Source organism: Apiospora marii (assembly GCF_038362585.1).
Source record: "Apiospora marii strain CBS 49790 chromosome Unknown utg000001l_segment0_segment0, whole genome shotgun sequence".
NCBI classification, from domain to species: domain Eukaryota; kingdom Fungi; phylum Ascomycota; class Sordariomycetes; order Amphisphaeriales; family Apiosporaceae; genus Apiospora; species Apiospora marii.
In genome coordinates, this window is record NW_027117372.1 from 3,413,416 (window position 1) to 3,432,942 (window position 19,527).

Consider the following 19,527-nt stretch of genomic DNA (forward strand, 5'->3'; position numbering starts at 1 on the left):
GACGGATTTCTGGGCACTTCATGTGGTCAAAATACGCGCGGATTGTATCATGCGATGCCTACATCCGTATCATAGGACAAATATATTCATTTTTCGGTACTCCGAGATACTCTGTGCATTTGAGGCGAGCATTGTGTAAAACATAAGAAATTCCAAGACCAATGTATTGTACCACTGTGTGACATAATTGTTTTTACCACTTGGGCTCGCTTGCATTGACGAGGAGTCATTGCGAAAGAGGCCATGCAAGCAATGTAGAGGGTCCAAGGCGTACAATTCGGTCATGAGAGCACAAGTGATGACTTATGTCATAGGCAGTATTGAGTATTGCATCCAATGAGCCCTCGTTCCGGGGCATAAGCTGGGGGAGCAAAGAAGCCAAAAGCCTGGCAGCCTGGCATTGAAGCGTATCCAGTCTAAGACTCGCCCTTGTTGCCTGACGACGACGGTAAAGGAAGGGTGGAAGAGTGGGGGCTATGGTCTTACTACAAGAGTGAGCACAGGGGTTGTGGGCCCCGGTATACAAATTTAGCCAGCCAGAACGCAGTAATATTGGTTTTACTCGAATCCCAAAGCGGGATCTTGCAGAAGCCTCGAACAATTGCTCAGGTCACACACCCTATCCTTGAGCTGAATGATTGGCGGATAACGGCCTGCCCGTTACGGTGCGTGGGTTGGAAATACGACGCGCGAGTGTCAGATGCTGACTGTGTGACCCGGCCGCCCGCCTTTTCGCCCTCGAACCCAGGCGGCCAGGGTATCGTCTAGTCGGTATGCTGGACCACGCTATCAGCCTTACAAGTGGCATACCCAAGAGATAACGGGTCCAGCAGCAGCACCACCGCCAGGGGTGCGTTCCAGACAGGCCCGCAGCAGGCTTACCACTAAGGGAAAAAGTACCCAATACGACGGGATTGGCCCGCCGAAGTCTCGGTGTCCCGGTGCTCAGCCCGGATGTAAAGAAACGAATGAAACGATACCGTCAGCATCACAGGATGACTCGTCTAAGAGAGACAGAGAGAGAGAGATGTCGGTCAGCAACTGAGCCACCCACCCTGTCCCGCTTCCCGTACTCTGGTCCTGTCCTGCCTACCTGCAGCAAGACTTCCATGCTCTCTGCAGCAGAGCCACTCAGGAAGGAACCGCTCGCAGCTTACGTACGGTTGGATATCCGGTACGAGACACCTTCCGATATGTGGGTTGGTCGTGGAAAAAGGGGAGTGGGAGTAACGTAGGCGGCTCCTTGTCGGTCCCACAGGACGGTGTTGAGTGAGTACGTGACTGGCTGGGTGGGCGAGAAAGCGAGCGAACGACCACGCGAGCATGAAGGTAGGCAGCCAGCCAGCTAGCGAGCCGCTGGTTCTATAAAGGGGCGTTTGTCACCCGATTCCAATCCGTGGGGAATATCACGACAGCAAACACACATCATCTACCAGGCCCTTCCATCCACTAGAATCTCGTATATCACACAAAAGAGTTCTTAGTAGAGATTATCCAAAGCACTCAATATGACCCGACTTACTCAGCTCGTTGGCCTCCTTGCCTTCTCCTCCTCTCTTCTCCCCCCCCTCGTGGCAGCCCAGGTTGACGGCTCCCGCGTGGTTGACACATCCATCGACTCTAGACAAGTCGACGGATCTCGCGTCTCCGACACAGTCATCGACTCCCGGCAGGTCGATGGCTCCCGTATCTCTGACCCGACCATCGACTCCAGACAAGTCGATGGCTCTCGAGTCGCGGATACGGTCATCGATTCGAGGCAGGTCGATGGCTCTCACGTCTCTGATCCCACCACCATCGACTCGAGGCAGGTTGATGGCTCTCGCGTCTCTGACATGAACATCGACTCCCGCCAGGTAGACGGGTCTCGTGTTATCGACGCAACCGTGGACTCCCGACAAGTCGACGGCTCTCGTCTCCCATCTGATGTTGCCATCGAAGACCGACAGGTCGATGGGTCCCGCCTTAGCGAAACCGAAATAAATGCCCGACAGGTTGACGGACAGCGCATTGCCGAGAGTGATAGCCTTGAAGCCAGACAGGTTGATGGATCTCGGGTCACCAGCGAGGCAGGTGTCGACGCTCGACAGGTCGATGGCTCCCGGATCTCGGATGAGTCTGTCGTGGATGCCCGACAGGTTGACGGATCTCGTGTTGCGGAGGATGGCAGCCTTGATACCAGACAAGTTGACGCATCCCGCGTTGGCGAAACCGACATCAATGCTCGTCAAGTTGATGCCTCTTCCATCCCCGTCGAGAACAGCATTGGTGCTCGACAGAGGGATGGGTCCCGTGTTGGAGAGTCCGAAGGCATCGACTCCCGACAGGTGGACGGCTCTCGAGTTATTGCCGAGACCGATATCAACTCTCGACAGGTCGATGGATCCCGCGTTGCGGAGGGGCCTCTCGGCACTGCTGCTAAGCCCCAACCTCGCTCTCAGGGTCGCCGACGTGAGGGGACCGTAGCGCGCCGTCTTCGACAGGCACGGGAAGCAACCGCATAGGGCGGCGCTGATCAACAGTGAAAGGGAGCTCGATGACACCCACACGGGCGACAAGGGCTACGCGATCAGGGGTGGCCTCGTTGACGATGCCGCCAATTCATCGCTACAAAGGAAATGGTGGGGAGGGCGTTGTCGAGCAGTTAGATATCAAGTCTTCACAGACCATTAATTGGGGGTTTTCGTCATTATGCCATTTAAAGATATCGTCGGTCAGGTTATAGTATTAGGTTATACACTTGTTTCGTCAAACGTGTCACGTTGTGTAGCAGCCCAGTTACGTGACTGTTCAAGAGTATATTTAGTTATTGCTAGTTGGCTATATTCGTGACTTGCTAGAGCCTTTCGCTTCAGGGATCTATGGTGGCCAAACACGCAGAAGACATTTTTAAGTTTCGGTGCATTGGCTCAACACGACGTCTACCATGGTAGAGAGGTTGTAGAACCGGAGGCACATGTTGGACCAAAGGCTTCCAAAGCCAATGTTTCTCCAAGTCGCGAACCCACACTTACCAATGCTTTGAGCATATGTCGTACATGCTTTCTCGCATTAGTAGAACAGAACGATTCAGGCACACAAGGATGAAGCATGCCACCACGTGTCATACCTAAGCTGACGTGGTCGCGTTCCCCGAGGAGTCAGCCCTATGTTCACTGCGCCCATCTGCGTCTAACATGTAGTAAGCTAAGTACTGACATTAAAGTACTTAATGACATGGCAGGCCCAGTTATTAAATAGAAAAATCAAGCAATAGCATAAATAGGAGAGCTAATTGGGACCGTATTAAAGTAGAAGATTTTGTAAAGAACAAAATATCGAGTTCAACAAATGATGTCGTGTGCTGAAAATAAGCATCTCTGCCGCTGGAAGGATTGAAGTCGCGGCCGGGGTCGTCCCCATGAACCTTTAGCGGCCCGCTACAGAAGGATGTTCATCATGTTTTAGCGGCCCAGTTTGCTGGGCCCCGAGTGTGGTTCAATGTTACCTGCCCCCAGCTGCCTGGGAGGGGCACAGTTACATAGCACCCAGGCACCAGGTCTAACCCCCCACTCTAGCCACTCCCTGACTAAGGAAGTGCCTAAATTTAGTGAGAGGAGAATCTGGTAATTCGGACAGTCTTCTTTTCTTCTGGAACTGTCCCAAATCTTACACATTGGAGCCTATTGACCCGATGACTACAGGGTTCACCTCGGCGTCTTAGCTAAGCGCTACGTTCTTGCTTCCATTCACTGATTTCCAGGTTTCGCTCAGTTCGATGGAGGGCGGCTTAGAGAATTGGCCCAAAGACCGCATTAATGAGGCTCCTACCGAAGCCCTCCCATCAGCCAAGACGAGTAAACGTCGATATAGATCCTACAATGCCGAAGATTTTGAGCGAGCTATTCATGCCGTACGCCAAGACGGCATTTCACTACGGAAAGCGGCCAAGTTATTCAATGTTCCCAAGACCTCTCTTGCTGACAGGCTCGGTGGGAACCGCCCTAGCCCCCCACCGCTGATTAGCCAGCAGCGGGGAGGCCGAGGACGAGTATATACCCGGATCACCTGGACCGCAGATGATATAGCCAGAGCCATGCTGGCCATCGAGGTCGGCACGGGAACGTCCCAAGCTCCCAAGCAGTTTGGTGTTCCCTTTACCATACTCAACGCGAGGATTCGAGGCCACAATCCCAGGGCCTTGAAAAAGGAGACGGCAAAGCTGACGATGAACCAAGAGCAGCTCCTGGCGCAATGGGCAGGCGCCCAATGCGAACTTGGCTTTCCGCCGTTGAAAGAAGACATCTACGACCTGGCCAACAGAGTGATGCAGAAGAATGGAGCCGACAAGACCCTCGGTAGGCAACGGGTGGCACATTGGCTGCGACGGAATCCACACATCAAAGTCCGCAGCGCCGAGGGTGTCGAACCGCAGAAGCCGCTGTTTACTGCCGCCGCTTTTGAAGGTCCGACACAGGCAGCCACTGACGGTAATGAGAACTCGGGAGACATGGCCAAAGTGCCGATAACTTGATCAATTGATTGTACTAGTGACATGGCTTATACAGGGAGGCTCTCTGAGTTTGCCCAACACTCTTCGCTGCTCGGCACAAACTGGCCACGCCCAGCACCGTTATTCGCAATCTTGAACATTATTCCTGACAGAAACACCCAGGTTTCTCCTTTCCGCATCCAAGGGCTAGCATGAGATAATCTTTCAGAACCCATTTCCTTTGCTTTGTGGGTTCACAACAGCCCTTTCCAAGGTCACTTTAAGAAATGCAACGGTCAACACCAGGCAGAGAATCATCTCTAGCTCGTGGATTGGACCCTCCTGAATTCGATCTTGTTCGTGGGATTCGGGGTCTCCGTGGCTCCGTGGGCAAACCGCGAATACCTTTCGGTTGCTCCATCCGGCATTCTCAGGTCATACTGGAGCAGAATGTGAACCATGATGAGTTTGATCTCATTTGCGGCAAAGAATCGACCAGGGCTGTACTCATTAGCAGGGCTTCTCAGATTGCCCGGGCTCAACACTTACCAAGCATGCTTGCCATAACCAAAAGCCATGTTCTCCTTGGTCACCGTCACAAACTGGTACTGCTCTCTGGTCTTGTAGTTGATAGGGTCCGGCTTTGTCGCATTACGCAGGTCATGGAAACGATGCGGGTCGAAGACACCAGGCTCGGGGTACAGCTTCGGGTCCTGGTTGACCGGGCCTATCGCCGTCTCGATGAAGATGCCGGAGGGGATCTGCGTCCCGTCCTTCAACGTGACAGGCTTTGTCATGTAGCGCGGGAAACGAACTATGGATATGCGAATCAGCTACGACTCCGCCTTCGGGGATGTGCGAGAACTTACCTTGAGAAATCGGGTTCCACCGCTGCGATTCTCTCATTACGCTGTCAAGCAACTTCATCTCATAGAGCGCATGGGTTGTCGCGACTCCGTCATGATCATCCAGCACTCGTTTGATCTCGGCTCGGAGCTCATCAACCAGGTCGGGCCGAATCACAACATCGCATAGTAAATCAGTCACGGCCATGGTTGTCGTGTGGATTGCAGCCAGACTAAGATCAAGCTGCAGCTGAGCCAGTTGATCGTCACTGACGCCGTTGGCTTCGGCCTTGTTCATCATCCACTGGAGCATGTCATCTGGGAGGTCGCTGCCATTCTTCATCGCCTCCTTTCTTTCCTGGATGATGGGCGACAAGAAGGCTCTGGCCTTGCGACGATGTTCAAACACTGTTTTGAGCTCAGGGATGAAATACTGCGCAATCGGCCTCAGGGATGAGTGCCAGCTCTTCAGCTTCCTGACAGCCTTGAACAAGTCGACAGTGTACGTTGTGCTGGCGTAGATGTATTCCTCGCGGCGACAAAGCTCGGGTCCCAGGAAGATACGACCTGATACGATAGCCACGACGCGCAGGAGTTGGGTGAAAGCCACTTGGGAAGTCCAGTCATCGCAAGGGCCAAATACTTCCTGGACTGTTTGCTCTGCCTCGGCAGCCAACCCAGGGTTGATGCGGTCTACGGGCAGACATTAGCTAGGCTCTCGAGGAGAAGTCCACGGATACTCACTAAGATTTCTTGTAAGGTCGGACCGGACCATGTGGGCCGCGAATCCGGAATCGGTGACCAACCCTGTGTACTTGGACTCAACTTCCTGGGGGGACATCAGCAACCATACGCTATCTAGATCTGTGCAAGCAACGTACAAGGTTCAGTCCTATGCTATTGTTGACCACATCGTCTGGCATCTTCCTCAACTCTTCCAGGGCTTCCGGGGGGACGATAAGACGTTCCCCTACGTCGTGTCAGCGAGCGAGATGAATGGCTTGGTTTCTGGGTTCTTACCATTCAATGTGGTCATCCGATACACCTGATGCCTAAAAATGTCATATCCCTTCTGGTATAGTTTCGCGGCGCCCGTCATATAATCCTTACGACGCTGTGCGGCATTGCCATACTCCGCGCCAAGCAGGGGTATGGCATTCTTTCCATTCCAAAGACTGGATACGGCATAAACGGTGATGGTGAATAGAGCCACCGAGACCAACACCGGAAGTCGGTCTAAGAGGATCTGGGACATCTGCTCTACCTCCATGGTGATACTTTTCAGGGAATCTGATTCTAGTGAACAGCAGCCAATTTGGAGTCGCAGCTGTGAGGATATAGAGATCAGGGGGTTGAATACTGGGGGCGTGGGCCTTGATATTTAAGCACGACGAAGGCCTGGGTCGTTTCTCCACGATCTTTCGTCGGACACGGTGGAACGCCCGAACCCGAATTGTGCATTGTTTCAATATGACACTGGGGATATATTTGAATAATTCTCTCGGGTGCCCAACGGGCCAAAGTGGAATTATGAAAGCCGAGCAGCTCCAAGTGTGATGATCCGCAGGGAGGGGCCTTGAAGTTTGGGGAACATCGCTCCGCATATACTAGGGATCCTCAATCCCGAACCAATCGCGTCGCCAATCTACCCCAGTAGTGGCGGCCCCATGTGGCTCTATACTACGTCAAGAGGTCATCACCCATAAAAAAGCAAACGCGACCAGCCGTTTCTCGTTTGGTTTTCTGGGCGGCATAAAATATATTGTCGGTACGCGATTGGCGAGCCGTTGCTGGTTGGGTGGCTCGGCGTAATGTTTCATTGCGTCCCTAGTCCTTAGTGGACAGCCACGCAACAGCCATGCTCGAGAACCACGGATGCCTGCCTGACCCGGTAGCCAAAAAAACACATAGCGCGAAGCCCCCTTTTGGAGAGCGGGTTGCTGCTGCCTATTAGTCGTCACAGCAATATCGACTACCGCGTCGATGCCGGCTACAAATAAGCGAACGTTATACAGGTGGGGGCTCGTACAGCCAATGAATCTAGACGACCATTGCATTAAGATGCTGACCGCATCTCGGTACATCGCGATACATTGTCGATACGTTTACATAGGCCCCCTTTCGCTTAGAAAGTCGATGGATGGTGTTGTTCCGAGATGCGACAGGGTAGGTACCCCACATCGGCGAGGGGATTGGATTCTGTTGGATCTTGGAGGCAATACCCAGCCCGGTAATCAGGCAATATACCCCTGGGTGCATGCTTCCTCCAACATCAGTATCGTACATAGGAACAGGTGTCATTGTCGAGTCTGTATGCAGTCAATATGGCATTACATCAAATGCGATGGGATAAAGAGGGTTTATGTCCCTTTGCCAGTCGCTCGGTTACTTTTTCTTTCATCAGTTGACGACAGGCTTAGGTTGCAGTCCCAGGGGAATAATGGATCGTACCGAGGGAGAGGATATGGCCGGCGTCGACCCAGCCTTGGCTGAGGGGTCAGGGGCCGCTTTACTCGACCTGGACCCAAATATCTCGCTCGAGTATCTGGAGAAAGCATCTGCTCTAAGTGGCAAGCCGGCGCCGAACCATGTCCCCAGGGAACGGCTTGTCCTTGTCCACAACGCCGAGTTGAAGAAGCTGGGCAAAGACAGCAAGGGCCCAAGGCCGGTGAAGAAGATTTCACTGTCTCTGGCCTATCCACCTTCCACAAAGCCTGTCCTGGATCTGGAAAAGGTAGCTATTCGTTCAGATTGCGATGGGCAAGTCAGAGATACTAACGACAAGTCTAGCTCTACCTGAAGGATCTGCTGGTGGAGACGCACCATGAGGATAAGGTTTTAGTCCTGAGGACGATCACGGAGCATTACCCAGGGGCCGGCATCGTGGCGATCGTGGAGGACGAGACAGGGGATGCAGACAAACTGGCAATATACAATCAAAATGAAGCCTCGATTCTATCGGCCCTACCGGAAGGCTCGATCGTGGCTATCAAGGAGCCCTATTACCAGTTTAACGGCGATGGTGATTTCATGATCTGCGTCGACCATCCATCTGACATCGTATTGCTGGACGATGGACATCCGTTAGTGCCAGACTACTTTCGCAGAGCGAACGAAGGGCAGGTGGAGGAGGCGCCAACTACATGGGTGAGGAAAGGAGACGAGTCTTTCATCGGTAGAAGTTTGCCGGATGCAGTGAGATGGTGAGTTGCATTAACTGCGATGGTGGGTAACCGGCCAGCTTGAGACGCTTACAATCCTGGCAGCTACTCCCGCGCATTGGATCTGATGGTTAAGGGCGATGAGACAGCCATGGCCAACGTGTTGGGTAAGAGGGCTCGCCTTCATCTCTCGTTAAAATGCTACGATGACGCCATTGCCGACGCCCTGGCGTCGAGAAATGGCACTACGAACGACTGGAAAGCATATCTGGTGGCGGCAAAGGCGTGCTACCAGCTCCAACGATACGAGGATAGCCTGGAGCATCTCGAGTCGGCCCTTGCGAAGAGCCCCTCTGAGGCGGTCCTCCAGAAAGAGCGCGACCGGTGCCAGGCCCGCGTCCGAGAGTCGCAAGAAGGCGGTTTCGACTTCAGCGCCCTGTGCGCCGCCGTCAACCGCCGCAACATCCACCTCGATGCCGCAAGCTTCGTGCGCAAGACCGAGGTCCGCGACTCGACCATCCACGGCCGCGGCCTGTTTGCGACTTGCGATATCGCCGTGGGCGAGCTAATCTTCTGTGAGAAGGCCGTGTGTCTCCCCAACGAGTACAACGTCAAGCACAACGGCGCGGCCCTGTACGTCAAGCTCGTCGAGGCCTGCAGCACGAACCCCTCGCTGCATCAGGAGATTCTGCATCTACACAGCGGGTCCTACAACTCGAGCAACAGCAGCAGCAACAGTGGACGGTCGCTCGACATGGTCGACGGCGCCCCTGTGGTCGACGTCTTCCTGCTTGAGGCGATCCGCCGCGCCAACTGCTTCATGGGCCCGCACAACTCGTCCGCCGCGGCGAGCCCGGTCTGGTCCCTGGAGCGCGACGGCATGGCCCGGGGCATGTGGCCGCGCGCCGCGCGCGCCAACCATGCCTGCTGGCCGAACAGCGCGCGCTCGTTCCTGGGCGACCTCCTGCTTTCGGTCGCGACCGAGCCCATCCACGCCGGCGACGAAATCACCCACGTCTACCTGCCGCCCCGCGCCCTGCCCGAGTCCCGGGCCCGGCAGTTCGTGGCCTCGTGGGGTTTCGCGTGCGGGTGCCGGCTCTGCGCCGCCGAGGCCGAGTCGAGCGCCCAGCAGCAAGCGAGGCGGCGCGACGTGCTCCAGGAGATCGCGGGCGTGATCCGGAAGCAGGAGGAGAAGGAGGGCCTGAGAAAAAGGGGCAGTAACACCAACAGCAAAACCACGCTCGCACCGCCGCACTCGGTCCTGCGGACGGTGGAGAAGCTGACGCGAAAACTCGAGGACCTGCACGAGGAACAAGTCTACGGGACCCTGCCGCGCCTCGCCCTCGTCTGGCCGACCATGTGGCTGCTGACGGCGTACCGCGCGACGCGAAACCACGCGAAGACGCTCAAGTGGGCCGCGCAGGTGCTGAGGAACTTTGGGTTCCTGCAGCCAGCGGGGACGGGCGAGCAGGACTGGGCCGTCTTCGACCGGGAGCCCGTCGGCATCGCCACGTTCGAGGCGGCCAAGGCGCTCCGGCACGCCCGCGACGCGAACCTGGCCCTCGGCCGCGCCGGGGCGGCGGGGCAGTGCGACGACGCGGCCAAGTTGGCCTGGCGGATCCTCGTCGGGTTTGAGCCTGAAGAGGAGATGCAGACGTCGGACTGGATCGGGGACGAGTACAAGGGGACATAGTAGTATACCATGGGATAGTAGTTAACCCCCTATGTTGACTTAGGGATCATACTGCATGCGTTTAAAAATGGTTATGCGAGCTTTCTATGTATGTATATCGCAGGTCATGGAGCTGTAAACAACGCAAAACATCAGTCTAGTAACAGAAACAGCCGCACTCATTTAGAGGTTAGGTTCATCTAGCCAGAAAGTATATACGCGACCCGATCGACTGTATCATGTTGTCGTCATTTTCATTCATAACTGTCTGCTTACGCCGGTGTCCCAAATCAACCATACTCCGGCTCGATAAGAAGAAATGCTCTCGGATAACAAGAAAAAGACCGCGAGCATTTATAGTCGCCAGGGAATACGAGCCAATAGCCACCCAGAGGAGCTATGCCATGATATGCATGCTCTCGGCCGGCCACATGCGTCGTATGCCCCTACTTTTGGCCCCGTAATGTTCAAGGGTCGTACGTACGACCTAAAGGGCTTCGTTTATTTGCCTTCTTGACCGAGGCCTTGACTAGCAGCGCTCTCGCCAACGCGGAGTTCCTCTTCCGGAACGCCAACACCAACGCTGCCGGTGACGCTCAGGCTGCTGAAAGCCCTCTCCATACCAGTGCCTCCGGCAGGTCTACGCCCGCCGGCGATGCCCGTACCGCCGCCGCCCACGCCGGTTGCCCCACTGATACCAACCCCGCTCGTGGTTGTGCTCACACTCTCGCTCCTGGTCCGTTCACCTGCCGAAGCATCGCTCTCGCGTCGTTCTCGGACCACTTTCTCGAGATCCTTGATCCGGCGCTTGAGGTTCTCGTTCTCACGCTTGGCCGCCTCAAGCTCCTGACGATAATGCGCAGTCTCTTCGTAGCGCAGCGTGGCAGGCATCAATCCCGGAGAGAGCTCGGATCCCGGTGTGGCGGCCACGCTGCCATGGGTCGAGATCTGCCGGCGCGGGAAGTAGCCGCCACTGGTGCTCGTGAAGGAGCCGATGTGCTCGGGGTCATGCCGCGAAAACGGGTTTGGTGAGTGGTTGCGCGATGTGCTGCGGTGCGAAGTCGTGCTGTTCTGGCGGGACATGGACATGGCAGTGCTGCGGGGGTTGCGGGCTGCCTCGAGAGCTGAAGCGCCGCCTCCCGAGTGCACCGCGGATAGTGGGCCCGTAGCCGAGCCCGCGGCGGCGGCATGGCTGAGACTGCGCGTGCTCGTGCTAGAGCTCGTTCGCTGGTGTCGTCTATCGGAGCTGGTGGTTGGGAGAGGGAAGCCAGGCCCCGACATCAGGTGGGTGTCGACAAAGGAGGTCTGGGGCTGATCAACCGATGCAGAGGCCGAGGTGGACGAGGTATTGGAGACAACCGAGGAGTTCTGCTGTGCACGCAGGATGGTGAGGTCTCGAGTGAGTCGGTTGACCTAAAGTACGGGTTGTGTCAGTCAATCGGCCCATCCGTTCGCGGCAGCATGGTTGCAGGTGCATGGCACTGTCGCAACAAAACATACCAATAACTCCTGCTCCTGTTCTAACTGCTGGTGAAGTTCAGCAGCGGTCAAGGGACGCGGGTGACGGATCGGGCCAGGGCCCGCCTCCGCAGGGTCTTGTCGCGTCGCCGGTGCTGGGGGCGGTGGCATGGCCATTGGGAGAGCTGAGGGATTGGATGATGAAGCAGGAAGCGGTGGGGAAGGCAGAGATGTAGAGGCTGTTCTCTGGTGGTACGTCTGTTGGTTGGAGGGCAGAATGTTGAGCTCTGGCGATGCTGCCCCTGAAGCGCCCGTGTGTTGCTGTGGGTGGGATGCAGATGCAGATGCGCCGGGCTGGTGTTGTTGTGGCAGTTGCGTTGCTGAAGTGCGACGTGGGGTGGCATAGGGGGACGCCGGGATGGAGTTGATGTCGGGCATGATTAGAGGAATGCAGGCTGGCAGGAGGTGTTTGTGGATGCTTGATTGTGTTTGCGGACGACAGACAGCCCTGGGCGAGCTAGACAACCAAGCCCGTTGGTTCTATGGTTCAATGGTTCGTTCGACCTTCTCGATCTAACCTCGTTGACATTTGATGAGGCTGGGAGTTTGGGGCTATCCTATCACAGTCATGGACGATTGGGGATTGGGCAAAATAATGCTTGTGCAAGCAGGCAACGAGTCACTCTGGACTGACTGGCGTGGAATAAAAGTAACAGAATCATAGAATACCGACTTTGTACCAAATGAAGCCTCACGCTCTCCCTTGAGGCTGCATCGCTCGTACGACAACAACAGCTTTATGCTATGCCGTATGTTAGGTATTGTTCAGTCGTTGTTGATACACCCCTCGTTTCGTTCCGCGTTGTTTGCTGGCTGGTCCCTGGAGGAATGGGACGCGTTTAGTGGTCGCATAGCACTTCCCCACTGCAGAATGCGCTGGTAAAGGGAAGAGGCGATGCGGGGTTGGGAATGAGCTTTACCAGCCTCAATCAAAGCACATCAGCACATGGGTGGCTTATCGCTGTTGTGGCTTATGCTCGGGCTGAAAGCTCCGGGCTCCAGTACCTGCATTCCGATAACGACTGCTGGCAGGTATGACGTATGGGGCCGAAGTCCCTCCTGCAGCTTCAAAGTATGGAGCCCATGACTTCATTAAGTCTCGATCTGATGTCAAGTATCGATCTCGAGGGGCAGATTCTATGGGAAAAGAGCTGCGGCATGTTGCATGTCAACGAAACAAGCGCGTTACGACCGCCTTGATTCGCTTGCCTTACTGAGCGCGAGAACCAGGCAGGAAAGAAAAGGAGGGGCACGGAAGGAAGAAAAGAAGTGCTGTACATAATCCGTTTGCATGTATTGAAATACACGTATTTAACCCAAGGTCCTAAAGCATCGAGCTCTCTCTAGTTCTCGTCATTTTCCATACCAAACAATTCTTCACCTACCTCTCTCATCAAACTACTACACTACACCCCTACCAACCAATTGTAAGTCATGTCTCTTGACTTGTCCAGCTCCGGTCTCGACTCGTCGCGTATTGCTTGTTCGTCCAGCTAACCATCGAAACAACACAGCCCACCAAAAACAAAACACCACATCACAATGTCTGCTCAACAAGGCCGCCAATCCCCTCCCCCTGAGACCCAGTCCGGTCGCCAGCAGCAGGATGCTCCCGGCTCCGGCAAGGGTACCGACCAGGTCGACTCTGGTGCCAAGAAGAACGAGATGAACGACCAGCTCTCCGTATGTCACCGCCTCCACCTTCCACACATGACCCCCAAGTGGCTACAAATGCTAACAATCTACTCTTGTAGGGTCTTTCTTCCAACCCCAAGGGCGCTCTCGATGACGCCGTTGAGGCCAAGTTCAGCAAGACGACTGAGCCCAGTACCAAGTCGTCCTAAACCACAGGATGTCAATCAACAAACCAAAGAAGAATGCATGAGGAAGGATACTAGCCGTGCGTGATAGAAAACATGGCACATCGCAACGATCACGATGTTTACGACGACACAGGAAAATCAAACCTGTTAATAGATTCCCATGATCAAGAATAGAAGTTTATGACTTCCCCAAAATTGCACTTTTCAGACATGTGAACCTTTACCTGAACAATTGGCATTATGCAAACTGGTCTGAACTCTCGATTTCTCAACGCAATGTAATTTCGGTTGAAAATGACTATGTAGCATTTAGGTGACGTAGTGGGATACCTTTAGAAGAGGTAATACAACAATGCAACAAGTCAGCTTTGAAGGGGAAGCAAAGCTTGTGAAGTCACTGCGGAATGAAGGCAACAGAACATGTTGTACTAGTTCGGAAATGGTCACAGTCGAGAACTCAAAATCAGATGGTATAAAAAGTCGTAATTTCATTGCAGAACGTTGTGGGAATCAAGACAACTAAACTAATGTAGGCACGCAGGAACCACTACTACCTATTGCTCGCTTATGCCTTCTCAGAACCAGGCTCCTTGGTGGGAATAGGGCCAGTAGGGTCCAGAGGTGTCGACTCCGCGGTGCCAGCCTTGGGGCCAGGCTGAGCAACACCGGTAGAGTCGGTAGCGCCCGTGGTACCTGCGGCACCAGCGGCGGCAGTCTGCTGCTCCTTGCCAAAGACACGCTCCAGGCCAGAGGCCTTGTAGGCGCTGCCTCCGTGGTTCTCCTTCTTTAGGTCCGCCAGGCGGCGGGCCTCGGCGTGGATGTCCTGGACTTGACGCGAGCCGATGGTGTAGAAGTCGACCAGCTTCTTGCCGGTCGGGGTGTTCGCCGCCTTCTCGAAGTACGAACCGAGTCCGAAGATCAGGCTGCTAGCGCGCTGGGTGATGTTGTAGGACTGGTCGGTGGCCTTGGCCTTCTCGGTGGCGTGGTACTTGTTGTCGAGGTTCTGGAGCGTCGTCATGAAGCGGTTGGTGACTCCGTGCTGCTGGTCGAGCTCGATACCGCGCTGGAGGGCGGCATCGCCGACCACGTAGCCGTGGGCGAGGTACTCGGCCAGGATACGGCTGCGGGGCTTCTCCTCTTGGGTGATCTCGTCGCTGTCGCGATCGGCATTTGTGGTGTAGGCAGTGTCGTCGTTCTTAGCGCCCTCAGCAATGACCTCAATTTGCGAGCCACCGAGCTGGGTGTTGTTCAGGAGCTGGGCCGTCTTGGCAGCAGTCTCCTTCTCGAAGATGACGGTGGCATCCTGAGTACCGTTGGCATCGGTAGTAACCTTCAGATCGGTGATCTTGCCGCTGTGGGAGCGCGAGTTAGCATTTGAAACTTGGCGACGAGAGAAAACCCGGCGTAGAAGTTGGCAGTATGAACTTACCAGAAGGCGAAGAAGTCCTTAATCTCCTTCTCCGAGGTGCTCGAGGAGATGTTGCGGACGTTGACAGTGGTGTTGGGCGCCATCTTGGGAATGTGGTAGTACTGTTTAGTTGGGGAGTGTTTGTGTATGTTTGGTTGGTGGATTGACTGAAGAGCGGTAACAGGTGAGTTGGGAGAAAGAGGATTGGTATGGTATGTGGGGAGGAGTCGAGAATGATGGAAGGGGGGTATCTGTTGTTTTTGTTTTATTCCAGTCAAAGGCCAGCTAGCTAGCTACCTCTCTACTTATTTATGTATCCGGTATTATTGAATGCAGCACGGTGGACAGCCCTCGTTCTTTCCCTTGTCCCTCTTGTCCCTCTTACCCCCTAATTTGCATAGACTGTAGCCCATGCCTGCCCATAACCTTGCTTTGGAGTGCTGCGACGGGCTGTGATGCTTGGCATTGGCATGTCGCAAAGAGGGGCAAACTTTTGGGAGACAACCACGTCATTTCCCGCAGCTCCAAATGTCTTTCTGTGGCTGCCTCTTTCAAGAGTGGATTCATCTCCTCTTCGCTGCTTGCGTAGTGCCCGCTGTAAGCTCCCTCCAAGCTCCCTCTAAGCTCCCTCTAAGCTCCCTCTATGTAAGCTCCCTCCCCAATCTGCCCCGCTACCATTCGCAAACTGCGTGGCTGTGCCAGTCAGCCTTTGCCGACACCAAAGTTCCATCTCGATCATGTCAATCAATCAATCAATCAATCTCATGTAGTAATGCCAGCCTATGTATCTTCTCCCCCTTTTTGTCTTACATATCTCTAGTAATTACATGTATGTAAGTACGAGGCAGGTAGGTTTGGAGCCGGACTACTGGCCGGACCGCCACCCGCCTGACAAGTTGAACCTTTGCAGCGCCACCTTTCAGACGCGTTTCCCCTGTGCCACTCCACGCGGCCATCTATATCTACACGTACTTCCAACATTTGCATGTGATTTCTAGAACCATTACAGCTTGCGAATCGGCTCATATTCAATAATTGGATAATACGAATGTCTAATATATTAATAACAGCATTAATCAAATGATTCTATGAACGAACTAATTACTCAGGTAATCACTAGGGAATAAGTATGTATCTATCGCTTGAGGTGATTCGGCTCAGCTAGCTCACGCCATAACCGACCCAGCGTGGCTGCCCATCGTGGTACTGCCGCCCTGTCGGCAGCTTTGGCAGCTGTAACAAGGCGTCGCCATCTCCTTCTCCCTCTTCATCATCGCCGCCTCCCTCCTTTTCGTCTTGTGCCACTCAATTGCTGCTGGCAGCTGCGTCGCCGCTATCAGTGCTATGCAGATGATCGCGCCCGTCCCCGCCAGCCCAACCCCGGTCAAGAGCGCCGCTCTATATCCACTTAGGACTCGATTCTTGGTTACGGCACCCCTCGTCACCTGGGCCTCGACCGTTCCGCCGATTCCTATCCCGATGGACATGCTGTAATTGATCACCGTCGCGACCAAGCTGGCCGCGATCCCCTGGTGCTGTTTGCTTACCGAGTTCGACAGAAGCAGAGTCGCCGCCGGAAAACTCATGTCCATGCCCCACGATATTACCAGCATGCCCACGAAGGTTTGGCCCCAGTAAGTCTGGTCCTCGGGGACGGTGGCTATGAGTGCGGTAGATGCGGTAAATGCCAGCATCGAAATGAGCATCGCTGCCGGCGGTCCCAGCTTGTGGAGGACCATGCCGGTCGTCAGGGATGCAAATACTCCCATGGCGACTATCGGGCTCATCCATGCCGTGGTGAGGAGCGGGGACAGCCTTCTGATGACTTGGAGATACTGCCAGGTATAGAAAGACCATATGCCAAAACAAGCCCACCCGCAGGCTACGGCGCCCAATATCAGCGACACCTGGGGCGAGAGGGCGTTGAGCGGGACGATTGGGTTCTTAGCGTAATGGCACTCGATCATGATGAAGATGCACATGAGTATACCACCCACAATCAGCGCCTCCCATATGCAAGGTTCATTCCAACCCGATATGTGGCCCTGGTTGAAAGCGAAGTTGATGAGGACCAGGGCTGAAACCCCGGCAGTCGCACCGGGGATGTCGAGCTCGACAAGCCAAGCCCGAAACGTCTGCGGCTTAACCGTCTCGGTGGCAGCCGAGGGAATCGCGTAGTAGCCAATGATAGCGACAATGCACAGAGTGAAGGAGAATGCCCAGTATGCCACAGGCCACCACAGCAGAGCAAAGGCACTACCCCCGGCCGCTCCAATGATGGACCCGCAGGGAGCCATGGCAGCAAATGCAGCAAATACCAATGACTTCTTCCGGCCCGGGGAATAAGCTGATCCGAGCAGCGCAATGGCATTCGGGAGACACATGGCGGCGCCCATCCCTTGCAGGACGCGGCAGACGGTGAAAAGTTCGGGTCCAGAGTAGTAGGCGGCGCCAGCAAGGGATGACCACAGCGCCGACCATAGGAACCCCGAGAGGAAAACGCGCTTATACCCATATACATCACCAAGTCTTCCCGCGACCAGGATAAAGGTCCCTATGGTCAAGGTGTAGCCAGCTATGAGCCAGCTCAACTCGGACGGGTTGGTAATGCCCCAGGTCGATCCTATCACATGGATGATGGCCAGGGTTTGGCCGAGGCCAGCCTCTGTCAAACAAGTCTCGTCAGTTTTGCTTTCTCTGGATCTTCGTTTGACAGTCGATACTTACGAGTACATAGCTGAGCCATGCACACGGTAGTCACGAAGAAGAATTCGTGTAGTCGGGACATGCTTCCGTCGGCGGACTCGTCCGATACCGTGGACCATCTCAGTTGGTCGACGGCAACCGGCCTCTTCAGCTCGAGCGGCTCTATAGAAGCCTCCCGGGGAATATGCCATATCCTGTTCGTCGGGGATGTCCGATATGTACTTCGAGAAGGGTCCCGATAGGTACTTCGAGACGGATCCCGATAGGTACTTGCAGATCTGTAGTACGGATGGTCAAGATCCTTGTCGGGCACAGCTGGTGCGACTGGCAACCCGATCGGGATCGTGTCGATGTCTGGGTTCGACTCGTCCTCGGGGTAGATGCTCAAGCTGCGGATGTGCCTTCTATCCCTGGTGGCGTCAAAGGGGGCATATATCTCGCTCTGCCGGTTATCGGTGGTGCTGGCGCTCCAGTACGATTCGCGTAGATGGGACATACTTGTAGCGTGGTGCCGCAAGACACAATGGTTGGAACGAGTGTGTGAGTGACGAGCAAAGTCTGCAGGGCTCACTCACCCCATCTAAGTGAGGAAATATGCTATTTGATATATATACCACACCACAACAGATGGGCTCGAATCCTCGAGCAATATGGGCGGTAAGTTATCCCATCGCGGACCTCCCTTGATGATCCGGTACCCAGATATGCGCCATTTGTGAAAGGAATCGGATCGGCTCCTCCCTGAATGTTAGCGAGGCGGGCGAAGGCCGTACACAGCATCCGTCCCATCCATCGCAACCTTCTCATTATCATAGTCATTCGATGTTTACGGCAGATTGTCAAATCTTGGTGGAAGCTGGGTCTCCCAAGGTTTATTAGGATTCTCCCGTCTCCCAAAATTTGACGCGGAGTTCCCTCAAGTCCTCGATTACCTATCCAGTTCCATCTCAAGCCACGCCGTTTTAGTCTTCATCCGCCTTTCAATGGGCGTGGTGGTGTTCCGTCCCCTTACATTGTGCATATGGCCCACATTACAGGCGTGGCCATGGCAGCAAGCGAGACAAGTGTCGTATTCAGGAGCGGGATGCTGCTGGGAAAGGTTATTTTCTTTGCGGACAAGCTTTTTGGGCCTCCTCCGCGGCGGAGACGCACGTCCTATCCCGACATTAAATCGAGTTCTGTTTTCATACAGGAAGCAGGAAGGACATTGTGTATACGAGAGCCGTACTCAATTCACCAAAAAACTATTTTCCCTCGATGTGAGGTCGCATCATACTTGGAGTTAACCATCACGCAAGCAAGTACGTTGGAAATACTGTTCTTGGTACTGTCTACGCCGCAGCTGAAGGCCGAGTCGACTCCTTTCATTTTCTCGCAATCTTGACCACTGAAAACACTCGCCGACAGGCTCCGGATGACTTCTTATCTCTCCGTTTCTCATATTGAGAGGTTTCTAGCTCTACGCTGCTGTCTGTGCCACACCAACTGCATTAACTCAATATCAGCCCTGGGTAATAGTGGGAAGTGGTCTCACTTTGGCAGGATTGCATAAACTCAAATCCTCTACCACAGCTCTACCTGTTGAGATCAGGAAGACATCCTGATTCCTGGCATCGCGACCCGTTCCTGCAGCTGCCGCCCGCTGTTCAAGGAAGCTTAACTTAGGCTTTTCTGGCGCACCGCTTGCTCATCCGATATCGCCATGCACGCATTCAAACGTGATTACAAATACTACTACGTCCTTCCCAAGCCTGCGAGCGCTAAGCATGGTGGCGTTGATAGATCCTCATTGGGCTCCCGTGAGGAATGTCCAAGTAAACTCAATTGAACGCCACCCACCATGGCGGTCCACCCCCTTTTTCTCGGCGGATGTTGAGCTTTGGGTAAATCCTCAGGTGGCTGTACTGGACGTCATTGGCTATC

The 19,527-nt window shown here is 54.6% G+C and overlaps 8 protein-coding genes across 8 annotated transcripts; 3 read left to right on the forward strand and 5 right to left on the reverse strand.

The window, feature by feature from the left end:
- Nucleotides 1–1,345: 1,345 nt before the first annotated feature.
- Nucleotides 1,346–3,029, reverse strand: PG985_001108 (uncharacterized protein; the record flags this gene model as incomplete). Its single annotated transcript, XM_066820877.1, has 3 exons — nucleotides 1,346–1,362; nucleotides 1,523–2,561; nucleotides 3,015–3,029. The coding sequence occupies 3 exons, from the start codon at nucleotides 3,027–3,029 to the stop codon at nucleotides 1,346–1,348; spliced, it is 1,071 nt and encodes a 356-aa protein (XP_066691756.1).
- Nucleotides 3,030–3,757: 728 nt separating this feature from the next.
- Nucleotides 3,758–4,513, forward strand: PG985_001109 (uncharacterized protein; the record flags this gene model as incomplete). Its single annotated transcript, XM_066820878.1, has 1 exon — nucleotides 3,758–4,513. One exon carries the CDS (start codon nucleotides 3,758–3,760, stop codon nucleotides 4,511–4,513), a length of 756 nt encoding a protein of 251 aa, XP_066691757.1.
- A 278-nt stretch (nucleotides 4,514–4,791) lies between these two features.
- PG985_001110 (Cytochrome P450 monooxygenase ATR2) lies at nucleotides 4,792–6,586 on the reverse strand (the record flags this gene model as incomplete). Its single annotated transcript, XM_066820879.1, has 6 exons — nucleotides 4,792–4,972; nucleotides 5,021–5,285; nucleotides 5,341–6,009; nucleotides 6,061–6,145; nucleotides 6,198–6,286; nucleotides 6,337–6,586. 6 exons carry the CDS (start codon nucleotides 6,584–6,586, stop codon nucleotides 4,792–4,794), a joined length of 1,539 nt encoding a protein of 512 aa, XP_066691758.1.
- Nucleotides 6,587–7,756: 1,170 nt separating this feature from the next.
- Nucleotides 7,757–10,170, forward strand: PG985_001111 (uncharacterized protein; the record flags this gene model as incomplete). Its single annotated transcript, XM_066820880.1, has 3 exons — nucleotides 7,757–8,050; nucleotides 8,107–8,519; nucleotides 8,583–10,170. The coding sequence occupies 3 exons, from the start codon at nucleotides 7,757–7,759 to the stop codon at nucleotides 10,168–10,170; spliced, it is 2,295 nt and encodes a 764-aa protein (XP_066691759.1).
- Nucleotides 10,171–10,650: 480 nt separating this feature from the next.
- On the reverse strand, nucleotides 10,651–12,045 carry PG985_001112 (uncharacterized protein; the record flags this gene model as incomplete). The annotated part of the gene is made up of 2 exons (XM_066820881.1): nucleotides 10,651–11,562; nucleotides 11,650–12,045. 2 exons carry the CDS (start codon nucleotides 12,043–12,045, stop codon nucleotides 10,651–10,653), a joined length of 1,308 nt encoding a protein of 435 aa, XP_066691760.1.
- Nucleotides 12,046–13,209: 1,164 nt separating this feature from the next.
- Nucleotides 13,210–13,511, forward strand: PG985_001113 (uncharacterized protein; the record flags this gene model as incomplete). Its single annotated transcript, XM_066820882.1, has 2 exons — nucleotides 13,210–13,350; nucleotides 13,422–13,511. 2 exons carry the CDS (start codon nucleotides 13,210–13,212, stop codon nucleotides 13,509–13,511), a joined length of 231 nt encoding a protein of 76 aa, XP_066691761.1.
- A 544-nt stretch (nucleotides 13,512–14,055) lies between these two features.
- PG985_001114 (uncharacterized protein) lies at nucleotides 14,056–15,002 on the reverse strand (the record flags this gene model as incomplete). Its single annotated transcript, XM_066820883.1, has 2 exons — nucleotides 14,056–14,842; nucleotides 14,920–15,002. The coding sequence occupies 2 exons, from the start codon at nucleotides 15,000–15,002 to the stop codon at nucleotides 14,056–14,058; spliced, it is 870 nt and encodes a 289-aa protein (XP_066691762.1).
- Nucleotides 15,003–16,064: 1,062 nt separating this feature from the next.
- On the reverse strand, nucleotides 16,065–18,100 carry PG985_001115 (uncharacterized protein; the record flags this gene model as incomplete). Its single annotated transcript, XM_066820884.1, has 3 exons — nucleotides 16,065–17,563; nucleotides 17,626–17,798; nucleotides 17,892–18,100. 3 exons carry the CDS (start codon nucleotides 18,098–18,100, stop codon nucleotides 16,065–16,067), a joined length of 1,881 nt encoding a protein of 626 aa, XP_066691763.1.
- Between the last annotated feature and the right edge of the window lie 1,427 nt (nucleotides 18,101–19,527).